The 24,408-nt window shown below is 33.6% G+C and overlaps 1 protein-coding gene across 1 annotated transcript in view; it reads left to right on the top strand.

Annotated features, from left to right (window-relative positions):
- Positions 1–21,966, top strand: part of LOC145132226 (homeobox protein knotted-1-like 6) — a 30,920-nt gene extending 8,954 nt beyond the window's left edge. The window contains exons 4-5 of the mRNA XM_079066934.1: positions 15,178–15,401; positions 21,702–21,966. Of these exons, the coding sequence (XP_078923060.1) occupies positions 15,178–15,401; positions 21,702–21,851 (374 nt within the window). The 3' untranslated portion in view covers positions 21,852–21,966. The remainder of the gene's footprint in view (positions 1–15,177; positions 15,402–21,701) is intronic.
- Positions 21,967–24,408: the final 2,442 nt, after the last annotated feature.

The following is a 24,408-nucleotide window of genomic DNA, read 5'->3' as shown; positions in this document are numbered from 1 at the left end:
ATAAGAAGTTTCACATGGACTTCCGTGTTTTCCGCTGCATGTTATTTTTGCTTTTATTATTTTGTGTTTTGTGTTTTGTGTTTAGCAATGAAAGCTCCCTCAACCACCACCTCTCATCTCTTCTTCCCCACTGTCACACTCACGCACTCGCACGTACCTGATCAGCACCTCAATGCTTTGCTTAATTTGCTTTGTGATGATAGTAGCAGCAGCCAGCAGTAGTAGTAGTGATCATTTACTTCCATCTCTTGCTTAATAGTTGCTTTCAAGCTATATATGCATGCCGTGTTACTGTTGTCGAGAAACGTGTCGATTTCTTAGATCAAAGCTTTTGGGCTTTGTAGTCGTGGTGGGGCCTACTGGAATGGAATGGGACATGTGAATAGGACAGTAAGTATCAGATCGATGCCCGCCCAGGTGCACTGTTTTGCTATTATTCTACGCTTTACATTATTAAATTAAATATTAAATATAATATAATATATAAAACACTTACATCTCACCAACAAACCTTATTGTATCTCTTTTTTCATATATAAAACATGCAAATATGAGTCATGACTCATGAGTTAATTGGACATAAGACCTAGACTATGTGTAATGTGCTGTTTTGTGTTCATTCCACTTTTCTTTTTCCGATCTCATTAATGCCATTGCCAACGATATGTTGGTATATATATGTCAATTGTGTAGGTTAGAGAAACTTCTATAATCCTTACTTCTTAAACTCTAATAGGTCTCCACGATATATTAAACTCATTCAACTATTTCATTAAATTATGCATTATGAATGCTTTGAATATAAAGTAATTAAAAACCAACTTTAGCAATCTCTCGTGGAGGTTTTGTATAGAGGAACGAAATTAAGCATTTTAGCGTATTATTTTACCGAATTTATATATTATTATGATGATGATATTGTCACAAGATTACTATGTTAAATATTTACCACAAAAGCTCCGATTAATTGGATATTATTATAAAGTTATTGTCGACATCATTAAATTGAGCGTATATATTAAAATTTTTAAGTGTTGTATTACAACTAAACGATTATCACACCAAATATATCGTATGTTATTACTTTCGGTTGTAACATTATTAATTATATTTATTTATTAGTTGTTAACGACTTTGTATTTAGTAATTTATTAATTTATGAAACAATCACAAAAATGACAATTAAATTATTGGGAATACATAGAAATAACTTGAATTTTTTGGATTTATCCAAATGATCGTCATGTTCGAAATGAAACGAATAGGAATAAATCTGTGTTGTTTCTAAGTTGTATTTGACACGTCTAAACTACTTTACTTTTTTTTTAATCTTTTTGCAATATAATATTGATGATACCTCTAAACTAGCTTACAAAATAGTTTCTTAAAATGATATTTGTGATAACAGTAAGTTCATAAAGTTTTTTTTCAAAAGTTTCATAATATACTCTTACATTTCCTTTCTAAGATAACTTTTTCTATAAAGAAAGATAAAAAATAAAGACATGCTCTCGAATTTTTTTATCATAAAAACTTTTTTTTCTCCAAATTTGAGATAGAAATAGCGGATAAATAACAAAAATATTTTATACAAGTCGATACTCACAAACATGGCCTTCGTAATTTTCCCTGATTTGTATTGTCTTTATATTTTTACTAAACGATTATATAGTAAATATAAAATTATAAAATTAACAACTTTTATTTTCTCTTACTCATAAACAAATATATATATATATATATATATATATATATATATATATATATATATATATATATATATATATATATATATATATATATAATGGCTTAGATACCTGGAACTAAGTCTTTGGAGGAATCTTTGGCAAGGGGTCAGATGTATATGTGGCTTGAAAATTACTGAAGCTTAGGAAAAAGTTTGCATCTGTTGAATTCTTGGAAGTAGAGAATGAAAAGATGTTGGAAATAATCCGGTTGGAAAATTTTCACGGTTTTGCTTATAGGGATGAAAGACAACCATGAGCATAATCCCCGGTACAACATGTTTATTGGTTGTTAATTTGATAGAAATTAAATAATTTAGTGTGTTTTTAATCCATTTGATTAATGATTCGGTATAGTTTGATATGGTTGTTGAACAAAACCGTTGCATGAAAAAAATTACCATTTTAACATTCCAACAAAAACAATCTCAAAGAAAATATAACTGTATACAAATCTCTTTCAAAACATAAAGATTCGCCAAGAAAAATTATAAACATAAATTTTTTTTTTTACTCCACATTTAAGATTAAAGAACACATAATTCATATACCACATTCTAGATCTTTTTTACATCTCTAAGAACTTGTGAATCCGATGGAAGGCTTAGGTGCTGTTTGTTTTTTGGAAAAAACCTCTTCAGACCTCTTATTGCTGCGCGGCGCAGCACACACGCAACACTTTTCATCTCGCAGTTATTTGTTTTTCAGAAGTCTCCGGATTAAAAAACCTCTGCGCGTGCTCTTCTTGGCGCAACACTTGTTTTGCCTCTTCCTACCTCTTCCAACCTCTTCTTCTTCTTTTTTTCTTGATAAAATATTGATTATACATTATTGAAATCTTATTTCACTTTTTTTTTTTGTTTATTCTTGTTGAATTTTTTTTTCTTTTTTTTTTATATTGAATAATAATAATTTGTTGATGAAATATCATTATTTTATGCTAAAATATCTTTATTTTTTGTTAAAATATCATTATTTTTTGCTGAAATATCATAAATTATTGCCGAAATGTCATACATTATTAAATTTTCGGTATTAAAAAACTATATTCGGATTATAAAATCAGTTTATTTTAATTTTTTAATATCTGCAGCAGTATGCAGATGTTAAAAAAACAAACACGCTTCTTATTACAGTCTGCAGCCGTTTGGTCCACCTCTTGTACTGCAGAGGGCTGCAAAGGTGGTCCGCAGACTTTATGAATTTTTGCTTCAAAAAAACAAACAGCACCTTAAACTCGATAGCTTCTACTTGAATTTGATGATTCAACAACAAAAAAGTAAACAATAATTCAGTAATGTTAAAAAAATAATTCTAAAAACTTGTGAATCATAAATGTTAAGAAATAATTCAGCGACAAGAAATGATCATTAATTTCACAATCTCAAATGATTTCAGAAATCAACAATAATTTAAAATGAAAGAAATTATATATTAGCAACATTTAGAAAGAAAGAAATCAGGTTGCACAAACAAATGATTTCATAAAGAAAAATCATAGTTTACAAACGATTTCAGAAATAAAAATCAAAAATTTGTCTGGTATTAGTAAGGACTATGATGTAGTCAGTGACTATAAGAAAGGCCTATGGCGGTGGAGACGACTCCAGGGAAGGATGAAGACAACTATATAATTGTAGCTTCAGGGGAAGGTGGAAGATGGTGGCCGAATGGTGGTGAGGGTGGATGCGGATGGCAGACTAGGTATTTTTAGGGGATGTAGAGACTGGTTGCGGAAGTGTGATTCTTAAAGAAAGAAGGGTAGTACGTGTAATTTCGCAGCTCTCTTAATGGTTTAGAGGGAGCTTTTAGCTAAATAGTACAAATGCTTATGACCAATTTACATGCTCAAATTTAACAAATCAAATGTTGTTAATGGTTGAACCATTTAGAGGTTGCCTCTGAATGAAACATGAACATAACCTAAATGAGAATGCGATAAATACAAATAAGAAATCATAATAACTCGAACCATATGATTAGGAAACAAATTACGAAGTGGAAACGAATGATGAGATGTAAATGAATACAAGATCTGTAAGGAAGATGATATACCTGATTGGAAAATACAAACCTTTATGTGAAGATTTTGATATAACCTAGGTTATGGGTGCAAGAAATTGATGGGAACTTCTTAGATGTGGGGACAATTCTTTATAACATAACCCTAATGCATATTAATTTTACTATGTAACTGAACAATAATTGAATTAAGGGAATCATCTTCAGTTAGCCATGGTGACAACTGAAATCAGATAAAGAATGCAAGAATCCATGAAGTGATGTAATTGTAAAATCCATCAACATTGACTAAAGAAATTAGACGAAATTAATCAATATAAAAACTTTTTCTCTCAACACATTAATATTCATGAATGATACATTTTGATACCATGAAAACTAACTCACAAAATAATTAGGATTTTGTTATTATGGAAAACATACATTGCAATGAGTAGTAAATGAGAAATATAGAAGAAGCAACTCTGAAAATAAAGCTAAATAAAAGACTATTATATTCCTACACTAATTTCGACATTAGTATGAATAAATGCTAAAAACGAATAAAATCAATGAAAATAAAGTGAAGTAAAAGTTTTCTGAAAATCAGTAACAAAGACATATGTGATAAGTAAGATGATGCATCCAACTTACCCCTTTTAAACAAATACTATTTATTTAGCTTGTTTGTGTGCCTTTCTAGCAGTTGCATTTATATCATATAGATGAAGACCATATTCTACTAACAAAGGGAAATTTCTTGAAATATAGGAGATAATTGATACTTTTGATAGTATGATGAGAGAATTGTTTTCATACGACTTGTATGTCTAACAATAACATGTCCATTGTTTTGATATTTATATAAAAAAATAATATTTTATTATGGAGAGTTTACTTGGGCTTGTATTGTCATATGAAAATCTTGATTTTAGGTCAATTCATAGCCAAAGGTATGGTACAATTAATATGTGAGGCCATTTCAAGGGTTTACAAAAATTAATTTTACATATGTGCGTTTATGTGTACTATGTTCATTGCTCTAATCACCAATTGTAATTAGGCAATTAGCATTAAGTGCTACTACACAAGGAGTTATTGCATTTTGAAAGTTTTTTTTTCCGCAAGTGTCATTTGGTAACAATTTTATTGTTGTTTCCTCCAAACGTACTAACCAACTAAGAGATAAACAAATGAGAAAATTAAATATTTGATTTATATTGCTGAGTTAGACACAAGTATAGTTCTTAATCAGTATGGTACATTAAAACTATAGGGGATATTCGATTACGTTCTCATCTTAAAGAGCCTCGAGCTTAATTAAGAATTTACTAAGACTTGTGAGGTTTTACTCAAAATTCTTGAGGAAGGCACTAGTTTGATTAAATAAGATGAAGAATTAACATTTGAGATTATTACCAAGTTCATTTTTATTTTGCATCTTCAGAAAGGAGTAGTGGAGATCATTGATTTACTTTAATTAAGCTTTATAAAGACAATATCGAGATATTTCAATACATTGAGAGTAGCTACATCCATGAAAGTGCTACTACAAAAATGAAAGATTGAAGATTAGATTATTTACTTTGTTAAGTCTTAAGTTATGTACATGATATCGGTATCTATAATTTGTGGTCTTCCCACTTTAGTGTAGGGGTGAGCAAAAACCGAACCACAAACCGAAAAAACCGCATAAACCGAAACCGAAATGAAAACCGACGGTGCTGTTTTTAGTTTTGCAAAAACCGAAAATGTTCGGTGCGGTGCGGTTTCTAGTCTTACAAAAACCGCAAAAAACCGAACCGCATCGAACATATATATATATATATATATATATATATATATATATATATATATATATATATATATATATATATATATATATATATATATATATATATATATATTAAGTATTGATATTTGTAAGAACTAACAACTCATGACAATTAAAAATCTATAAATATAAATATCTATCTTATCAGAAGATGATTGTATATTTTTAAGCATATGTATAGTGATATTTACAAGAACAAATAATGTTTATTACATTTTTTAACATTTAAATATGAAGAATACTAGTGACGATAATATCATTTTTATTAATACATAAATTGATATTATCGCCTTCATAAATATTATATTTAATTTGTATTATATTCAAGCATTAGAAGATGTTGGATGAGTGGTTATGTTCTTTGATTTTAAACCAATAGGTGGTGGTATCAGTTCATCTCCAAGATATCATTTGAGCTTTAATTTTGTCAGCCTTATAAGAGTATCCCTGATCACCTTTGAGATAAAACTTTCATCATTCTCACATTTCATATAAGAGAGTCAATCTGACGCTCCTCATCTCTATATAAAGTTTCTCAAGAAATGATTAACACTCCTCATCTGAGTCAAAGTAACTCGTTGAGTTGCTGAGTTTTATTAAAAAAGCCAAACAAAAACCAAATAAAATAATTGACAAAAAACCGCAAAAAAACCGCAAAAACCGAACCGCATAAAACCGAATGGTGCGGTTTCTAAACTTCAAAAAACCGAAGTTGCGGTTTTTGGTACGGTTTTGGCCAAAAACCGCACCACGCTCGCCCCTACTTTAGTGGAAAGGGTCGAACTCATAAGGATCATAACTATAATACCTTTGAACGTCATTATCTAGTCGATATGTTTAAAGCAATTAAATGTCAGTTAGTAGAATTTGATCATTGGTTCAGTAACAGCTCGATTTAGTTGCTTCATATTTTACTATTTCATCAACTTTAAAATTGGTAATGTATGAAATTAGGAGAGAATATGGAGGTTGAACACATGCTCTATTAAAGAGTATAATATTACACAAATAAAATTAACTAACAATCACCTAAATAGAATGGTACATTTTCCATGATTTCTATGACATACTGACACGTATGATATGTCATTTATAGGTTTGTCCAACCAAACCAATTGTCTTCTATACATCTACTGTAAGAGAAATTAAATATCGTCCTACTTTTACTCTACTTATCCTCTTACCCATGTGAAATAATGACAAGTGTCTTAAAATATAATAATTTTATCAAAATATGACACTTGTCACCATTTCACATTGGTATGAGGATAAGTATGAAAATATAGGAATATATTTATGTTATGTCTCGGCGTTTTGACAAGGTTTACAGGAGGAGATAAGGATAAAAGAGAATTAAAGAGTTTTTTCTTATTAAAGAGTTTTTTGTAGGATAAGTCTAAATACTTTTGATTAGGTTGAATAGTTATCACGTGGTTTTGGATTTGTTTGCTGTTTGTTAGCATGACCCTATTTAAAGTGTTTCATCGTTTATTTTAGGATTTTATGCAATTAATAAACTGCCAAAAGGTTCTGGAGTTTGCCTGTAAGCTCGAAATTGCAGGAAGGGTTCTTGGGTCTTGACCCAAGTTCTTATTATTTGGTATCAGAGCTTCACGGTTCTGGTCCAGATGTCGGACAAACTGGAGGGAAAGGGCACTAATGCCGAGCGACTGGCTGCTTTAGAAGGGGCTGTCAATCACATGCTCGACTCCACTGAAGCGCATCGCGTGGAGGTGGCGGTACAGATGCAAGAACTCACTAAGGCCGTATCTGATCTCATTCAAGCGGTCAAGAAACCAGGAAAGAAGGGCGGAAAGGCCAACTATAGCTCGTTTGACGATTCTGGGGACGATGATGGGGACGAAGAGGATGATCCCGACGATTCTGATAAAAGCTCAAATTCCGACAATTCCAAACGATCTAAGAAGAAGCATCGGAAGCGGAATCCCTTGCTCGACTGCCGGAAACTGAAGATTCCGATTTTCAGTGGAGAAGACGTGCATGGGTGGATCTACAAGGTCGAAAGATACTTTGAAATTCATAAGTTTGGCAAGAAAGATCAGTTACGGGCGGTGGCCATTTGCTTGGAAGGGGCTCCATTAACATGGTTCAGGTGGAACAATGCAAAGAAGCCGTTCCAGTCGTGGGGAAGATTCAAACGCAAGTTGTTGGAGCGCTTTCAAGCGTCGCGGGAAGGCAGTGTCCAAGAACAATTCTTGGATATCCAACAAACAGGAACTGTCCGGGAATACGTGGAACGGTTCGAGGCCTTTGCGGGGCAACTCGTGGATGTCTTAGAGTCGATTCAAGAGAGCACTTTCATTAAGGGATTAAAAGAAGGGGTTAGGTCGGCGGTTCGAATAGCAGAACCTGAGTCTTTGGCTCAAGCCATCCGTATGGCTATTCGGATAGACGAAAACACGACAGGAGGATCAAGCCGGAGTGGAGTAAGTGCTGGTCCTCCAAAGATGGGTCAGGGGTTCCAAGCAAAGACCAATACTACCGTTCCAGTAGCTCAGGTGAAGCGAGAAAATGGTAGCCCAAGTACGTTCAAGCGTCTTACTCAGACTGAACTCGCGGAGAAACGGACACAGGGTTTGTGTTTTAGGTGCGATGGCAAGTTTGCACCTGGGCACAAATGTCCCAGCAAGACGTTGCAGGTCCTGATTGTGGACGAGGAGGACGACAAGAGAACCAACTTAGAACATGCCCACTTCGACATGGCTGAGGTATCCCTTAATGCGATCAACGGTTTGACGCCCCCTCGGACGATGAAAGTGAGGGGTGACGTGGGGGGATTAGAGGTGATTGTGCTGATTGATAGCGGGGCTACGCATAATTTTCTGTCGACACGAATTATTAGTCAGTTGGGAATTACTTTGGGGGGTGACAGATCTGTTGGAGTCAAGATGGGTAATGGGCTGATGGTTAGGAGTCAAGGGGTTTGTAGAGGTGTTGTTCTTAACTTACCAGAGGTGCAGGTGGTGAGTGATTTCCTTCCGTTCGACATTGGGGGTTCTGATATCATCCTTGGTATCCAGTGGTTACGTACTTTGGGAGACATGACCGTTAATTGGGAGGAGCTATGGATGCAATACTGGGATGGAGATCGGTTAGTGAGGATTGTAGGTGACCCAACTCTTTCGAAATCCTTAGCTTCTTGCAAGACTCTTTGCAAAATGTTACAACAGGAGGTAGAGGGTTTTTTGGTACATTTGACTGCCAAATCAGATGCAGAAGACCCACTAGCGGTACCGGCTAAAATTCAAGCTATTATCGATGCATATCAGGATGTGTTTAACATGCCGAGTGGTTTGCCGCCCAATCGTAGCATCACCCTTCAAGAGGGAACTTCTCCGGTCAGTGTGCGACCCTATCGTTACCTACATGCTCAGAAGGATGAAATCGAGAGACTCGTGGGAGAGATGCTAAGTGCCGGGATTATTCAAACAAGCATGAGTCCGTTCTCCAGTCTGGTTCTTCTCGTGAAGAAAAAAGATGGGAGTTGGCGGTTTTGTGTTGATTACCGCGCGCTAAACAAAGTCACGGTGTTAGATAAATTCCCAATTCCAGTTATTGATGAGTTATTAGACGAGCTTCACGGGGCGACCGTGTTTTCGAAACTCGACTTAAAAGCGGGTTACCATCAGATTCGAATGAAGACGGGAGATATTCCAAAAACAGCATTTAGGACCCACGAGGGCCATTACGAGTTTTTGGTAATGCCCTTTGGGTTGACTAATGCACCGACTACTTTCCAGTCTCTAATGAACAAGGTTTTCCGTCCATTCTTGCGACAATTTGTATTGGTGTTTTTCGATGACATACTCATTTACAGTAAAACTGAGCAAGAGCACGTGGAACATCTGAAGAAAGTGCTCGACTTGTTGCGTGAACACCAATTATATGCCAATAAAAAGAAGTGTTTTTTTGGTCAGGAGCGGGTCGAGTATTTGGGTCATATAGTGTCAAGGGAGGGGGTGGCAGCGGACCCAGCTAAAGTTGAAGCCATGTTAACCTGGCCTTTACCTAGAACGCTTCGCGAGCTTCGGGGATTTTTGGGTTTAATGGGCTATTACCGTAAGTTCGTTAAGAATTATGGGAAGATTGCTTGGCCGTTAACTGAACAGCTTAAAAAAGACAATTTTAAGTGGACGGAAGAAGCCTCGGAAGCGTTTCGGAAGCTTCAGAAGGCGTTGACTGAGGTTCCGGTTCTTGCTTTGCCCGACTTTAACAAGGAATTTATTATTGAAACTGACGCGTCGGGATACGGTTTGGGAGCTGTGTTGTTGCAAGAAGGAAGACCGTTAGCATTTTTTAGCCATATTTTGGGAACGCGGGCCCGTTTGAAGTCTGTGTACGAGCGGGAGCTTATGGCTATTGTGCTTGCGATACAAAAGTGGCGTCCGTATTTGTTGGGAAGATGTTTCAGGATACGAACGGATCAAAGAAGTTTGAAATATTTGTTAGAACAACGTACTGTAACAGAAGATCATCATAAGTGGTTGTCGAAATTATTGGATTATAAGTTTGTGGTTGAATATAGGCCAGCTAAGGATAACAATGTGGCAGACGCTCTGTCGAGACGTGCGGGGGCTCCACAGTTGTCGGCATTGGCAGCCACGAGTCTAGTTGATTGGGAGGGTTTATGGAAGGAAATTGATGAGAATGAAGAATTGGGCACTATTAGGCGACAGCTACTTAATGGCGAAACTATGGCAGGTTATACTTTGGTGCGAAATAGATTGTTGTTTAAAGGAAGGCTGGTGTTACCAAGTGACTCGGTATGGATACCGGTCGTGTTCAAAGAATTTCATGCGAGTACTGTAGGAGGGCACTCCGGTGTTCAAAAGACCTACCAGCGGCTTGCGCGAGAGGTCTTTTGGAAGGGCATGAAGGGGGAGGTGGCTAGGAGGGTGGCGGAATGTGATGTGTGTCAGCGACATAAGTACTCTACCTTGGCACCAGGTGGGCTGTTGCAACCCTTGGAGTTACCGAGCAAAGTATGGTCTGAACTTACCATGGATTTCATTGAAGGGCTGCCGCGTTCCGAAGGGTATACAATAATTTTTGTTGTTGTAGATCGTCTAAGCAAGTATGCCCACTTTATATCCTTAAAGCATCCCTATACCGCAGTCACAGTAGCTACTGTGTTCCTTAAAGAAGTGGTTCGGCTTCACGAAATTCCTGAATCAATTGTGTCAGACCGGGATAAAAATTTTTAAGTCAATTTTGGAAGGAGTTGTTTAAATGGCAGGGTACAACAGTGAAGCGAAGCACAACCTACCATCCTCAAACAGATGGGCAAACTGAGGTGGTGAATCGTTGCTTGGAGATGTACCTGCGTTGTTTCATGGCGGATTCTCCTCGGAAATGGGTGTCTTGGCTGTCTTGGGCGGAATACTGGTATAATACTTCCTTTCACACTTCCACTAAGACAACACCTTTTCGGGTTTTGTATGGAAGGGATCCCCCACACTTGTTATATTATGGGCAAAATGGGTCTCCAGTGGGTTCTGTTGATCAATATTTGGAAGAGCGGGACTGGATTCTCCAAGAGTTGCGGGGGTATTTACTGAAAGCTCAACAGGCTATGAAAATGCAAGCAGATAAGCATAGGCGGCAGCTGTTTTTTGAAGTGGGCGATTGGGTGTATTTGAAGCTCAAGCCATATCGGCAACATACAGTGGCTAAAAGACGGAATGAGAAACTGGCACCTCGTTTCTTTGGACCTTTCCGTGTGTTAGAAAAAATTGGGCAGGTTGCGTATCGGCTGCAATTGCCTGAGACGTCCCGCATTCATAACGTTTTTCATGTTTCGCAGTTAAGAAAAGCTATTGGGGATCGTACAGCCACTCCGAGTTTGCCAGCTACATTAACGGAGGATATGGAAGTCTTGCTTCAACCGGGGCAGGTGGAGGGAGTACGCGAAGGGGTGGCTGGGAAAGAGGTGTTGATTCGTTGGAAAGACTTGTCGGAGTATGAGGCTACGTGGGAGCTTCTAGAAACATTGGATAAGCAGTTTCCCGATTTCAACCTTGTGGACAAGGTTTTGCTTTGGGAGGGGAGTAATGTTATGTCTCGGCGTTTTGGCAAGGTTTACAGGAGGAGATAAGGATAAAAGAGAATTAAAGAGTTTTTCTTATTAAAGAGTTTTTTTTAGGATAAGTCTAAATACTTTTGATTAGGTTGAATAGTTATCACGTGGTTTTGGATTTGTTTGCTGTTTGTTAGCATGACCCTATTTAAAGTGTTTCATAGTTTATTTTAGGATTTTATGCAATTAATAAACTGCCGAAAGGTTCTGGAGTTTGCCTGTAAGCTCGAAATTGCAGGAAGGGTTCTTGGGTCTTGACCCAAGTTCTTATTAATTTAATTTCTCCTCCAATAAAAAACTCATTATTGGTTTGATAGTAATAATGCCCTCAATATATAAATGACCATGCGCACGATACTCGTAAGTCGAAAACCAACCTTCATTATCAATGGAAGAGAGTAAGATGTTGTTTGTTTTTGGTAAAAAAAACCTCTTCAGACCTCTTATGGTTACGCGGCGTAGCACACGCGCATCACTTTTCATCCCGCAACTGTTTGTTTTTTAGAAGTCTTCGGAGTAAAAAACTTATGTACGTGTTCTGTTTGGGACAGCACTTGTATTGCCCCTTCCAACCTCCTCTTCTTTTTTTCTTGCTGAAATCTTGATTATATGTTGTTGAAATCTTGTTGAATTATTGTTTCACCTTCTTTTTTTTTTCTTTTTTTTTTCTGTTTATTCTTGCTAAATGATTTTTTTCGGTTTTTATATTGAATAATGATAATTTCTTGCTGAAATATCATTATTTTTTTGTTGAAATATCATTATTTTTTTTGCTGAAATATCATAAATTCTTGCTAAAATGTCATACATTATTTTCAGTATTAAAAAACTATTTTCGTTATATAAAATCAGTTTATTTTATTTTTTAATATTTGCAGCAGCATGTAGATATTAAAAAACAAACACGTTTCTTATTACAGTCTGTAGCCGTTTGCTCCACCTCTTCTGCTGCAGATGGTTGTAGAGGTGGTCGACAGACTTCATGCATTTTTGTTTCAAAAAAAACAAACAGCACCTAAGAGTGTTTATTGTTGGTGATTTTAGTGTTATTAATATAATTTGGTGTAATTATTATTAATAATGAGATAGGTCGAGTTCAATTTACTAACTGAGCTTGGAGGTGTGGGATGCACACTCGGTGTGATAAATGTGAATTCGGGAATACAGGGGTCCGGGGGCATCACCCCGAAACCTAAACGGATTTTTGTATCAAGTGAGACTCCAACCATGTATTTACCTGCCAAAAACCCACTAATGACATCATGATGATGTAGGTATCTGTTGTGTCCAATAACTACCATGTTTTGGCGTTATTTTTTGTTTAACCGATTTTAACCACTTTTCCTTCAAGTATAAATCAGATGTGGATGTTCTAGAAAAAAGGTTGAACATTCATATACTCGAAATTATATCATAATTTCTCTCTCTCTCCTGAACACATCAAGCAAAGTATTATGTGTTTCCAATTCGAATTAGGCCTGTAATTCAAATTGGTTAATTCTTGGATTATCCGACTTCTAAATTCGTGTACCCCAGGCAAAAGGGACAAATTTAAGATTTCGGAAAGTGTTTCATAAACACGATCCTTAAAGCTATCCAAGTTTATATTTATTGTTATTTTGTTCCCTTATTTTCAAACATTTATTTGGGTTTACTTAGAGCAATTTCAACATTTCCCTTTAAAAAACAATAAATTGGTGTATTTTTAACATCAAAACATATTTTGGTGTGATGAATACGAACAATATTACACCAAATATAGAAGCCATTATTCAATCCTATATTTTTTATGTTGAGTTTAATGGTTCATTAGAGTGCATTTACAAATAAAAGATTAGGTTTGTGTATCTATTGAAGTTAGTCTTAGATAACAAAGTCATTGATTCAAGTATGAATCTATCCCACATTGGTTGATTCTATATGAACTCCCATTATTCCGTCACATATATATAAAACATAATTACATTTTTTTTTATTTTAACTTTAATAAATATTTAGAATGGAAGCTATATCAATTAGTAATGTCGATGGATGTTTTTATAACACTTTTTACATAACTACTTTGTAAAAATAATATGTTCCTTCTTTTTACTTTGTAAATGTATTTTTTACACTCTAAACTTCGAGCTTTCTAAAATGTCACATTTTTCTGCTTTTTCCCTTTTTTTTTCTTCTTGACCGGCAAGACAATTATTAAAACTACCGAGAAGCTAGAAGATAACAAATTGGGTACCCAAACAAATTAAATCCACGAGTCCCAAGACAAGATACCAAGACTTTTGGCTCTATATATATATATATATATATATATATATATATATATATATATATATATATATATATATATGACACTAAACAGATAATGTCGATATGGTGGATAATCTATTGATACATGTTCAAATCCTAGCACTACTCAGCCCTTGTGCATGGCCATGGAGGTTCGTCTGCAGTGACTCCAAGATATGAGGCAAAGCCTCTTGTTTGCAGCGGGGGATTAGTCGGTGTGCGAAAGCTGGCCCGGAAACCCTTGTTAGGGAAGTTCCCTTTCCAAAAAAAATCATATTTTTCTAATATACTTCAAACAATAGCCTTTTAATATATACTCTTAAAAAAAGTTATATTTTGAAAGGTCAATATCATTTATAAATTTTTCCCGTGATAGTTAAAAGATTGTTTTTTTTTCTTTTTTAAATTAGTTGGATATGATATCATAAAAAATTATACAGATAACTGATGTATAGATTTGTGTCTTCCGTAACGTGCCGTGGAAGGTTTCTTTAAACTGAAAAAATTTGTTCGTGTGTGAGGATTAGAATAAAGAAGAAGGTGGGGTGTCTTTCTGCTTTAGCCCCCTATCAATTACTCTTCGTACATACTGACACTGAAACGACTAAACGAACACTGGTCCTTCTGTTCAATACAAACATATATTGCCATCATCCTTTTTCCCATGGAACTCTTGAAAAGTATTTGACTAAAACGCATCTTTTTTAATTACATGCATCTTTAGTTTTACCTTTTCAGAATCTGCATGTGACTGTCGCATATATGATATAGGACATGACTCAAGTTCTTTTTTGCTATTCTTTAGATTGTGTCCAGTTTGGATTCTAAATTCTGAGTATGAGGTGTTCTTTGGTCATAAGAGTCTATGGCTCTATACATTATACTCATTGTTTGAATGAAGCTATGTGCATAGTTTACAAATCTCGAAATATATAATTATATGATAAATTAAAATATATATGTTAACTTTCTATATATTGACGAATGCATGATATTGGGCATTAAATACATGAGACATACTCATACATACATGTGAAGTTCTAGATTATCTTCTAAAATATGAACATATAACAACTCCCAGACAATAACATAATGAATCATGCAACTATATATGGAAATGAATCATTTTAGATTTGCACATCCAACATGAATCTTGTTTTATATATAGTTGCTTGTTCTTTTTTGATATAATTAATATTTGGTTGATTGTTCAGATGTTTGTACATTTTCATCTGAAGAAGATTTAAGCGGAGGAGAGACAGATAGTACACTGATGAGCCAGGAGCTGAAAGACACACTCATACGTAAATTTGGAGGTCGTATAAGTTCCCTCAAACAAGAGTTTAATAAGAAGAAAAAGAAAGGAAAGCTTCCAAATGAGGCAAGACAAACATTACTTGATTGGTGGAATTCACATATTAAATGGCCTTACCCTACAGTAAGTATTTCCATTCCCATATATATACATCATCTTTCTACTACTTTTTCCTTCCTCCTTCATCACATTAATATTTTTTATCCATTAGAAAATTTATAGAATTTGCTATAATTGATATATTAATATGCAAGAGGAAAAAAATAGAGATTTGACCTCTTAACTTAAATAGTCAAAACTCTACCAAATTAAATGTTTTGTGCCCATTTTGTCCACATCAGTAAATTTGATCTAAAGTTTAAGTGCAAATTAAATACATAGCAATATTTTATATCACTGAACTAGGTTACAACCCGTGGGAACCACGGGTAAAGAATTTATAAAACATTTATATTATTAATAAGAGTTAAGTTTGTTTAAAACTTTTTGTATTGATTATTTAAAATTGGAGGACTGAATCGGTATCTATTTCAAAGGTATTAAATTAAATTTAAATAGAGATCATATACCATAAATACCATAAAAATCGGATATTAAATGCTGATTTATTTTGAAATTTAAATAGATATCATATACCATAAATACCATAAAATTAAATTGGATATTAAATGCTGATTTATTTTGACCTGGACATTATAGAAGATGAAATCAAAGAGGGGCAAAAACGGTATTTAACATTTGATGAAATTAGTGTTTTTGAAGGGACACGTGACAATTTACTTTCGTTTATTAGTTAGGGAGATTTGGTTACTGAACTTTCAAATTGGTACTAATTATGACAATATTTTAACACCGATTATTTTGGCCAAATTCTATAAAACCATCATGCATTTTTTTTGTTCAACAACCATTTCAAAAAAATCTCGCTGTAATATCAGTTCTTTTCTTTAGTAATGAACCGAAAAAAAAAAGAACAGGAAAAATATTTTGCTTGTTAAAATTTTTTTTAATTCAAAATTTTAATGGTTAAATCATATATATATATATATATATATATATATATATATATATATTTTGAAATTGTGATTCTTTCTGGGAATTTAATGATTTTTTTAACCATTTATAGAATTAGGTGACTAAAAAACAAATGAAGTAAAATTGTGTTGCCATTATTTTACAATTGTCGCACCGTTTGGATTTTTTTTACAAAAGTCGCGACTTATACACACTCTAAACCACTTCAACATTCTACTGATATCACATATACACGGATCTTGAACCCTCATCTGAGTGTTAGGGGAAAGGCATGTTGGTATATTTTCAAAATCACATATACCTTGTAATTATAAATGTTAAGAGGTACATACATATAATTAGATGCAAGTATATTTAAAAAAAAAAAAAATAAACAAAATGTCTTTTTTAAATGGCTAAATACAAAAATATCAATGCATTTTCTTTTGTACATCTATTATAACATGCTATTTTTGTTTATTGCTTGAATAGCAATAGCATTGTACGTTTATTATTATTTTTTTTTCACTCATTAAGACGTTGTAGTTTTGAAAAATCTACTAAATCACTACAAGAAAATTTCGATTTAACTACGGAAAAATTCCGTAGCAAAAAGCTAAAATTCCGTAGCTAAACCTAAATAACTACGGAAGTTGCTACGGAATTTGCCAATAAGATTCCATAGTAAGATTTCTTGTAGCAAAATATTTAACTACGGAATGATAGTTCCGTAGCAATTTTGCTACGGCTGTTGCTACGACGTCTATCCGTAGCATTTCAACTACAACACACTTCCATCACAATTCCGTAACAATGAATTTGTAGCAAATTCCGTATCTATTTTGTTCCGTAGCAAATTCTATAGCCATTTGTTCCGTAACAAATTCCATAGTCATTTGTTCCGTAGCAAATTTTGTAGCAATTTGGTCCGTAGCAAATTGTGAGGCTATTTGTTCCGTAACAAATTTCGTAGCCATTAGTTTCATAGCAATATTTTCCATAACAATAGGTTCAGGTGCAAATTTAGTATGATAAAAAATTTCAACAAAATCCAATATTCCAATTATAATATTCATAAAAATATATAAAAATGTAGTAAATATAAATTTAATGGTTACATCACTTTTATAGATATATTACATCATCGAAAATTCTTCTACAAAATCGTCTAATCATCAATACTGAATATTAATAACAAATACAGTCACACAGTTTAGATTTGAACCACCATGAACACACAGACAGCCATATATGCTCAATCAAAATGGCAAAACCTGCAAAATCAAATTTACAATCAACTTGATTAAAATTCTATCTGTTGTACAAAATCCCAATTTGTTTTGCTTTTCGTTGTTTTATTGTAACCTGATGAAGATGAAAGAAATAGAACATAACTTTTTGTTTCCAAAACTAACAAACCATTAATAAACTTGTTTACTTATTATACAAATATTTATTTAGTTTTTTGTTAACTTACTTAGCCAAAATAAGATTATAACTTTTTCAATTAAGAAATAGCACAAGTTATCAACAGGAAAGTGGTTCACTTTTTCAATTACCTCATCAAGAATCCTCTGTTTTAAAACAAGGAAAAGCAAATTCAGATAAATTTATAAATAATAATCATAGTTTTAAGTAATGGGAAGAAAATTGATTCTATTTAGTTCTTACTCTTATGTTATCTTAGAACTGAGATGAAAGTTTCTTCGAGTAACTAGCACGAAACACAAAGCAATGAAAGTATGTTTTTATTTCTTGCATTTAAAAGGAGCACAAAGAAATACCTTTAAGCATTGCAGGATTAAGCTACCAACAACCCCTGAAAGAATTGTCTTTTTCCTCTTTGAAAAAAGAAGCAGGAATATAGCGAGAGAATGTCCACAACTCTTTATGAGGTAAAACCACAATGTTGTCAGATGACCTTAGTCTTCAAATAACTGCTGAAAAAACAAAGAAAAAGTTGACAAAGAAAAACAAATAAGCTTTATCTCAACAAAAGAAAAACAAAGAAAAAGTTAAAACAGTTCATGCCTTTAATTAATATTGCATACATAAAGACTATTTGAGTATGATAAATGACCATTTTACCCTTCACCAACTTAGCACATTATAACATAGATCAAAGGAATGGTACAAAGGGAAAAATGGTTGTCTAGATGCTATATAAGATGCTATATAGGGTACTTTGCTTGCTTAACCCACTAAGACATTCCATCCATCAAGTAAATATTGTTGTATACATAAAGACTGTTTGAATATGATAAATGACCATTTTGTCCGTTGCTGACTTTACCCATCAAGATTCAAGACCAATCAAGACATTATAATATTGTGAAGAAGAAGGAATAAAATCATGAAAATGAAAGACTTTGGAGAAAAAAGACCAAAAGGGTATCAGGAAGCATTCATTTCTTAAAGAAATGTGTATAAGTGTTAAAACACCCTGAATGTGAATGAAGTACAAGTTGTGAAGCAGTCCTTCCATGCAAATAACTTTCATGTTCTGTTCTGAATATAACATTCTCAGCCATGGAATCCCAGTTGCCCAGAAACTAACAGAAAACAATACAAATCTATTTGGTCAAATGAAATAACCATTTTGATTTCAATGAAGGTTGGTTTGGTTGACAAGAACATCCATGTTTTGGTCAAAGTTCTCTACTATTAACCAACGAAGAATGACATGTAGAAAAGTTGTAATGGTAAGTTATTAACTTATCATTTCAAGGTGATAAATACTTCAAAGTAAAAAAGGACAAAATTTCAATTACTTGGAAATCTTAAGTGTATCTTTTAAAAACATCGATTACTTCAACTCTCCAGATAAAAAGATTTCAACATTTTGTTTTCTGCATCTCTCCTCTTCTCCTTATTTAAATATAATACCTCATTTTTAGGCTGACCATTGTTAGTCTTCTCTATATTTTGTTTCTTATGGAGCTTTTCTTGATATCCCAGGCCTATTCTTTATTAACTTTTAGGATGACCTATAAAAAAAAGTAAAAAAATCAGTATGTTCCTAGTCATTCTCTTGTCCATATGTTACATTTTCCATAAAAACTTTGATTTAAGAAACCTAATAGTATCTGGTATCTCATGAATTACTATACAACAGTTATATTGTCTATAAACAGAAACATTTTAAGCATATATACACTCAGAATCAATACAAAATCAACAAAATTACCCCAAAATAGTCAAAAGGAAACTGTTACAAACCATCAAGCAAAAAAGAAATGAAATTATCGGCTAATAAATACACTATTAATGCTAAAGTCTCCAATAAATCAGCAAACATTATAAAATTGATCAAATCATATTTACCGGCCCTAAAACGAACAAAGACTTGTCACTAACTACCAAACAAGTGGATGTATAATGATAATGCTATAATTCAATATATATATAACGAGAATATAAAGGCCATAAAGAAACTTCTTAGATCATGTCAGATTGTCAATCACTGCATCAAAATCCACAATTCGCATCAAATGCAATAAAATTGATCAATCAAATTCACCAATAAAAAATTGAATCAAACTGTGTGTATGGATTGATAGAGTCAACAGAAGTACAGAACATTAACTTACCTTAGATTCAATGGAGAAATCACTAGATCCTTCAGGTCATTAGATGATATAAAGAGAAAATGGAGCAAACAAAACAGAGAATAATGTTACCTGGTAGGGATGAAGACGATCAAGAAAAATCTACCGATTGACGGAGCAGGCGACGAACGACAAAGCAAACGAGAGTGAGAAGAGCTCCCTATAGAGTGAAGTCCGATCGATAATGGCGTAAGTGGAGATCGGGGGAAAATGAGGAACGAGGAATGAGGAATTAAGTTGAGAGAGGGAGAGATGCGATCAACGACAGGTCATGCCATCGATAATTTTCAACAGTTTGATCGGGATACCTATGATTTTCCATCAAAGGTAGTGTTTGCAGAATTTTTCATCAAAGGCGGCAAAAAAAATCATTCGAGCAGCATATGGCTTGCGACCTAACTAAGTGACTTGCAGACCGACATGATGGGGATACCGAGATGCGATCAACGACCGACGTGATGGGGAGGTTGAGCAACGACGACAAGTTCAGAGGGGGAGAGATGCTAAGATGCGATCGACGACAGGTCAAGGTTTTAACCGGATACCTCTCGACAGGTCAAGGTTTGAACCGAATACCTCTGGTTTGGGGAGGAAGTATATTTGGTTTATGTGGATTTACTAATTTGCCCTTAATAAATCACTGAAACACAATTGTTTCCATCTTTTTTTTTAACAAAAAGACCAAAATAAAACAAGTTAATTCTTTTTTTTTTTTAGAAAAAAAGCTGAGGGTAAATAAATTTTGATTTAGTGGTAATAATTTCCAAAGCCTCAAAACATAGGGATAATATTATTATAAGAAAATTAGCACTGTATGTCATCAAAGTCTAAAATTGCAACTAAAATGTAGAAATTTCATTATAATTAAATTTTCAAAACAATTAAAAATAATATTTTATTGTTTTTGTTGAGTTTTCAAAGATAATCGAGTATTTTTAAAAGATTTTTTTCAATAATCTTTTATATTTTGCTACGGAAACATATTTCGTAACTAATTGACTACGGAATTTTCCATAGCCAAATACCTACAGATTTTAATTTCATAGCTATTTTGTAAATTCACCTTTTCGTAACAAGTTCCATAGTAGATTAGCTACAAAATTTTATTTTGTAGTTAATTTTCCTAGCAAAATAGCTACGGATCTCAATTCCATAACTAACTAGCTACGTATTTTTATTTCGTAGCCAATTATGTAGCCAAGTAGCTACATACATGGATTCTGTAATAAGTTCTGTAGAGAACTAACTGCAACCAAAAAACTTGTAACATTATTTGTAGTAAACTAGCTACGGATTTTAATTTCGTAGCAATTATTCAAGATTTAGCTACGGAATACAATTTCGTAGCCATTTCCGTAGCAAATTAGTTACAACCAACCATTTTGTAGCATATTTCGTAGTAAAATAACAATGAATTTAGATTACGTAACAACTTTACGTAACTATTTAAGATTTAGCTACATAATGCAATTCCGTAACCATTTATGTAGCAAAATAGCTACGACAAGTTGTTCGTAGCATATTCCGTAGTAAAATAGCAACGAATTTTGATTCCATAGCAACTTTCCGTAGCTATTCAGGATTTTTTTTGTAGTGAATTGTAGCCTTGAGCTCTTACTTATTTTTTTTATTGCCGGTTTCAAAAAAAAGTAAGACATTATTGCTTTGACCATTTTAGTTATCATCATAAACTGCTTTGTATTTGGATATATTAATGCTATAGTAGAGTCTAACTGGTTTACCCGAATTTTGTTATATAACTTTTCTATCAAAATAATAATAATAATAAATGTAAATGTAGGAAGGTGATAAGATATCCTTGGCGGAAACAACAGGATTAGATCCGAAGCAAATCAACAACTGGTTTATAAATCAAAGGAAGCGGCATTGGAAACCATCGGAAAGCATGCAGTTGGCTGCAATGGGTGGTCTTGCTGGGCAGTATACTTAATTATGACCGATTCAAATAGGCTTCTTAATTGCATGCTCTCATGCATGTATATATATTATTAACTAAACAAAGTTGTATTTAAAAACACCAATAATTCAATTATTACGATACAAAATATTGTCTAAATTTCTAAAATGCGTAATTAATTGTCATATACATGTTTGGATGCTGACGGTTTGACCATATGAGATCATTGTGAAAGTTTTATGTTTTGTTAAAGATAAATAAAGGAAATAGCAATATACTTTTATTTATTTTATGTATTATAACAGTACTTCTTCTTAGTTATGTCCATTACATTAGTATCGTGTTTGCTATTGAAGTTCTTATTAATGGGATTTTCTAATATGTGCCGTAAGGACACATATAAAAAAAATTAATTGAATTATTAATTATGCGAAATATTATTATTTATAAACATTAATTATAAATAATATTCTTTATAATTAATGTATTTTACATTTAACTATGGTAATATTACACATAATTAATGTTTATCACATATAATTATTGTAATATTTCTTATAATTAGCTATTCAATGGCACATATTAGAAAATCTCTTTATTAATTGAATGGCGTCCCTACATATCAAGGGAGAGTAAGAAAAGAAATGGGTTTATAGGTCAAAGTTTCCTTGAAATATTTGAAATGTATTTTGAAGGTAATATTTATTTTCCATCTATCTACTTATATTATTCTAATAAACAAAACATAAAAATGATATGTGTTATTTTTCTAGACTCATTTTTTACGCAAGGCATCCTTATAATTTATAAACCTTCTTCTGGAATTCAAAATTCATTTTCCAATCCATTCAGTTAACTTATAAGTTATAAACCTTCTCTACTTATGATTGCAAAATTCATTTTCCAATCCATTCTATTAAGGCATCAAATTAGTTCTTATATAAAGTCAAATCTTATATCTTATACTATATTATAAAACATATTATTTATATCTTGAATTTTAAGAAGTATAAGTAATTAAGAAATTTAATTTGAAACAAAATGAAAATTTTGAAGATTTAAACTAAGTTAAGTAATTAAGAAATTCAATTTGATGTAACATAAAAATTTTAAAATATTAAACTCATGTATATAAATTAACACCAAAATATAAAAATAGTTTATATGGTTTACCAAAGGTCACAAACTTAGTCCCTGTTAATTTTCTTTGACAAACATGGTCCCTATGGTTTCCAATACTTACGTGAATGACACTTTTTGCTGACGCCGTTACTTTTCATCCGTTAGTGTGAGAGTATTTTGATATTTCAAGTAGTAGAGACTAAGTTTGTGATTATGTGTAAACTATAGGAACCATTTATGTCATTTTCCCATATTTTATGTTTATGGGTTTGTGGTTTTTCCACCCATTTACTTTTAAAAATATTACTTTGAACTTTGAAAAATATTACTTTCACTCCTCTATTTTCTAAATTTCCGTGTTTAACCTTGTATTATATATAATTTGATTTTTATTAATAACTTTCGTTCGTTAACCTAAAAAAACTATTTTTACGTGTTTATTTTTAGGGTATATTACACGGATGGTCCCTATGGTTTGGGGTAGTTGTGACAACCCGAAACTTCTACCTTGTACCTTAGTCAAATTCTATCAATGTTAAACTCATTTCAACTATCTTTTAGCATTGTTTTGAGCCTGTTTGGATGATCTAAAGCCTTGTACAACCAAAGTTTGAATTATGGATGGGTTGACTTATGATTTGGGGTTGCAAAAAGGCCAAACACTCCATCAAAGGGAGTGTGTGGCCACACACATGAGTGTGTGGCCGCACACCCGAGTGTATGGCCGCACACATGAGTGTGTGGCCGCACACCCGAGTGTATGGCCGCACACCCATTATCTATATATAGATGAGGCTCATTTTCACTTCATTTCCCCTCTCCTCAAACGCACACACACCTCTCTCTCTCTCAAGCTTCTTCAACCACAAACCCTCCCAAGGCTTCAAAAACGTGAGTAATCCATCCCTTAGCTTGTTATACTTGAAGAACCACTTCATCTAAGCCTTGATTCATCAAATTTCATCATGTTCTTCATCTCTTGAAGGAGTGCGGCCGCACACCTTCATAAGGTTGGCCGCACACTCCTAAAAGACCCTCCAAAGTGAGAGTTGGACTTCCATATTCGAGTTGGACATGAACATAGCCTTGCTACACCCTAGATTTGACGTTTTGGACATCTTTGTGTGGGGTGTACGACCGCACACACCTGTGTACGGCCGCACACACCCTTGTGCGGCAGCACACTCCAAGTGTGCGACCACACACTCATTCTAGGACCATAAACCCACCTCTAGGACCCCTATCTTACACTACAATTGAGTATAGACCTTGAACACTTCGTGGATGTGAGTATGGACCTTGAGAACACTTCAAAGACACCTCATTTCATGAGTGTATGGCCGCACACCCTTTGGGCCGCACACTCATGGCCGCACACACACTGTAGGTGGCCATACACCCCCTACACTCAATCCTACAAGGTCCTATCACTTGGTGCAAATAGTTTCAAGTCCCTAGAGTGGTTTTC

The sequence above is a fragment of the Lactuca virosa genome, chromosome 8 (assembly GCF_052849685.1).
Source record: "Lactuca virosa cultivar CGN04683 chromosome 8, Lactuca_virosa_CGN04683_v6, whole genome shotgun sequence".
In the NCBI taxonomy this organism is placed as follows: domain Eukaryota; kingdom Viridiplantae; phylum Streptophyta; class Magnoliopsida; order Asterales; family Asteraceae; genus Lactuca; species Lactuca virosa.
The sequence above is the reverse complement of the archived record's forward strand: the minus strand, read 5'-3'. Positions and strand labels throughout refer to the sequence as shown.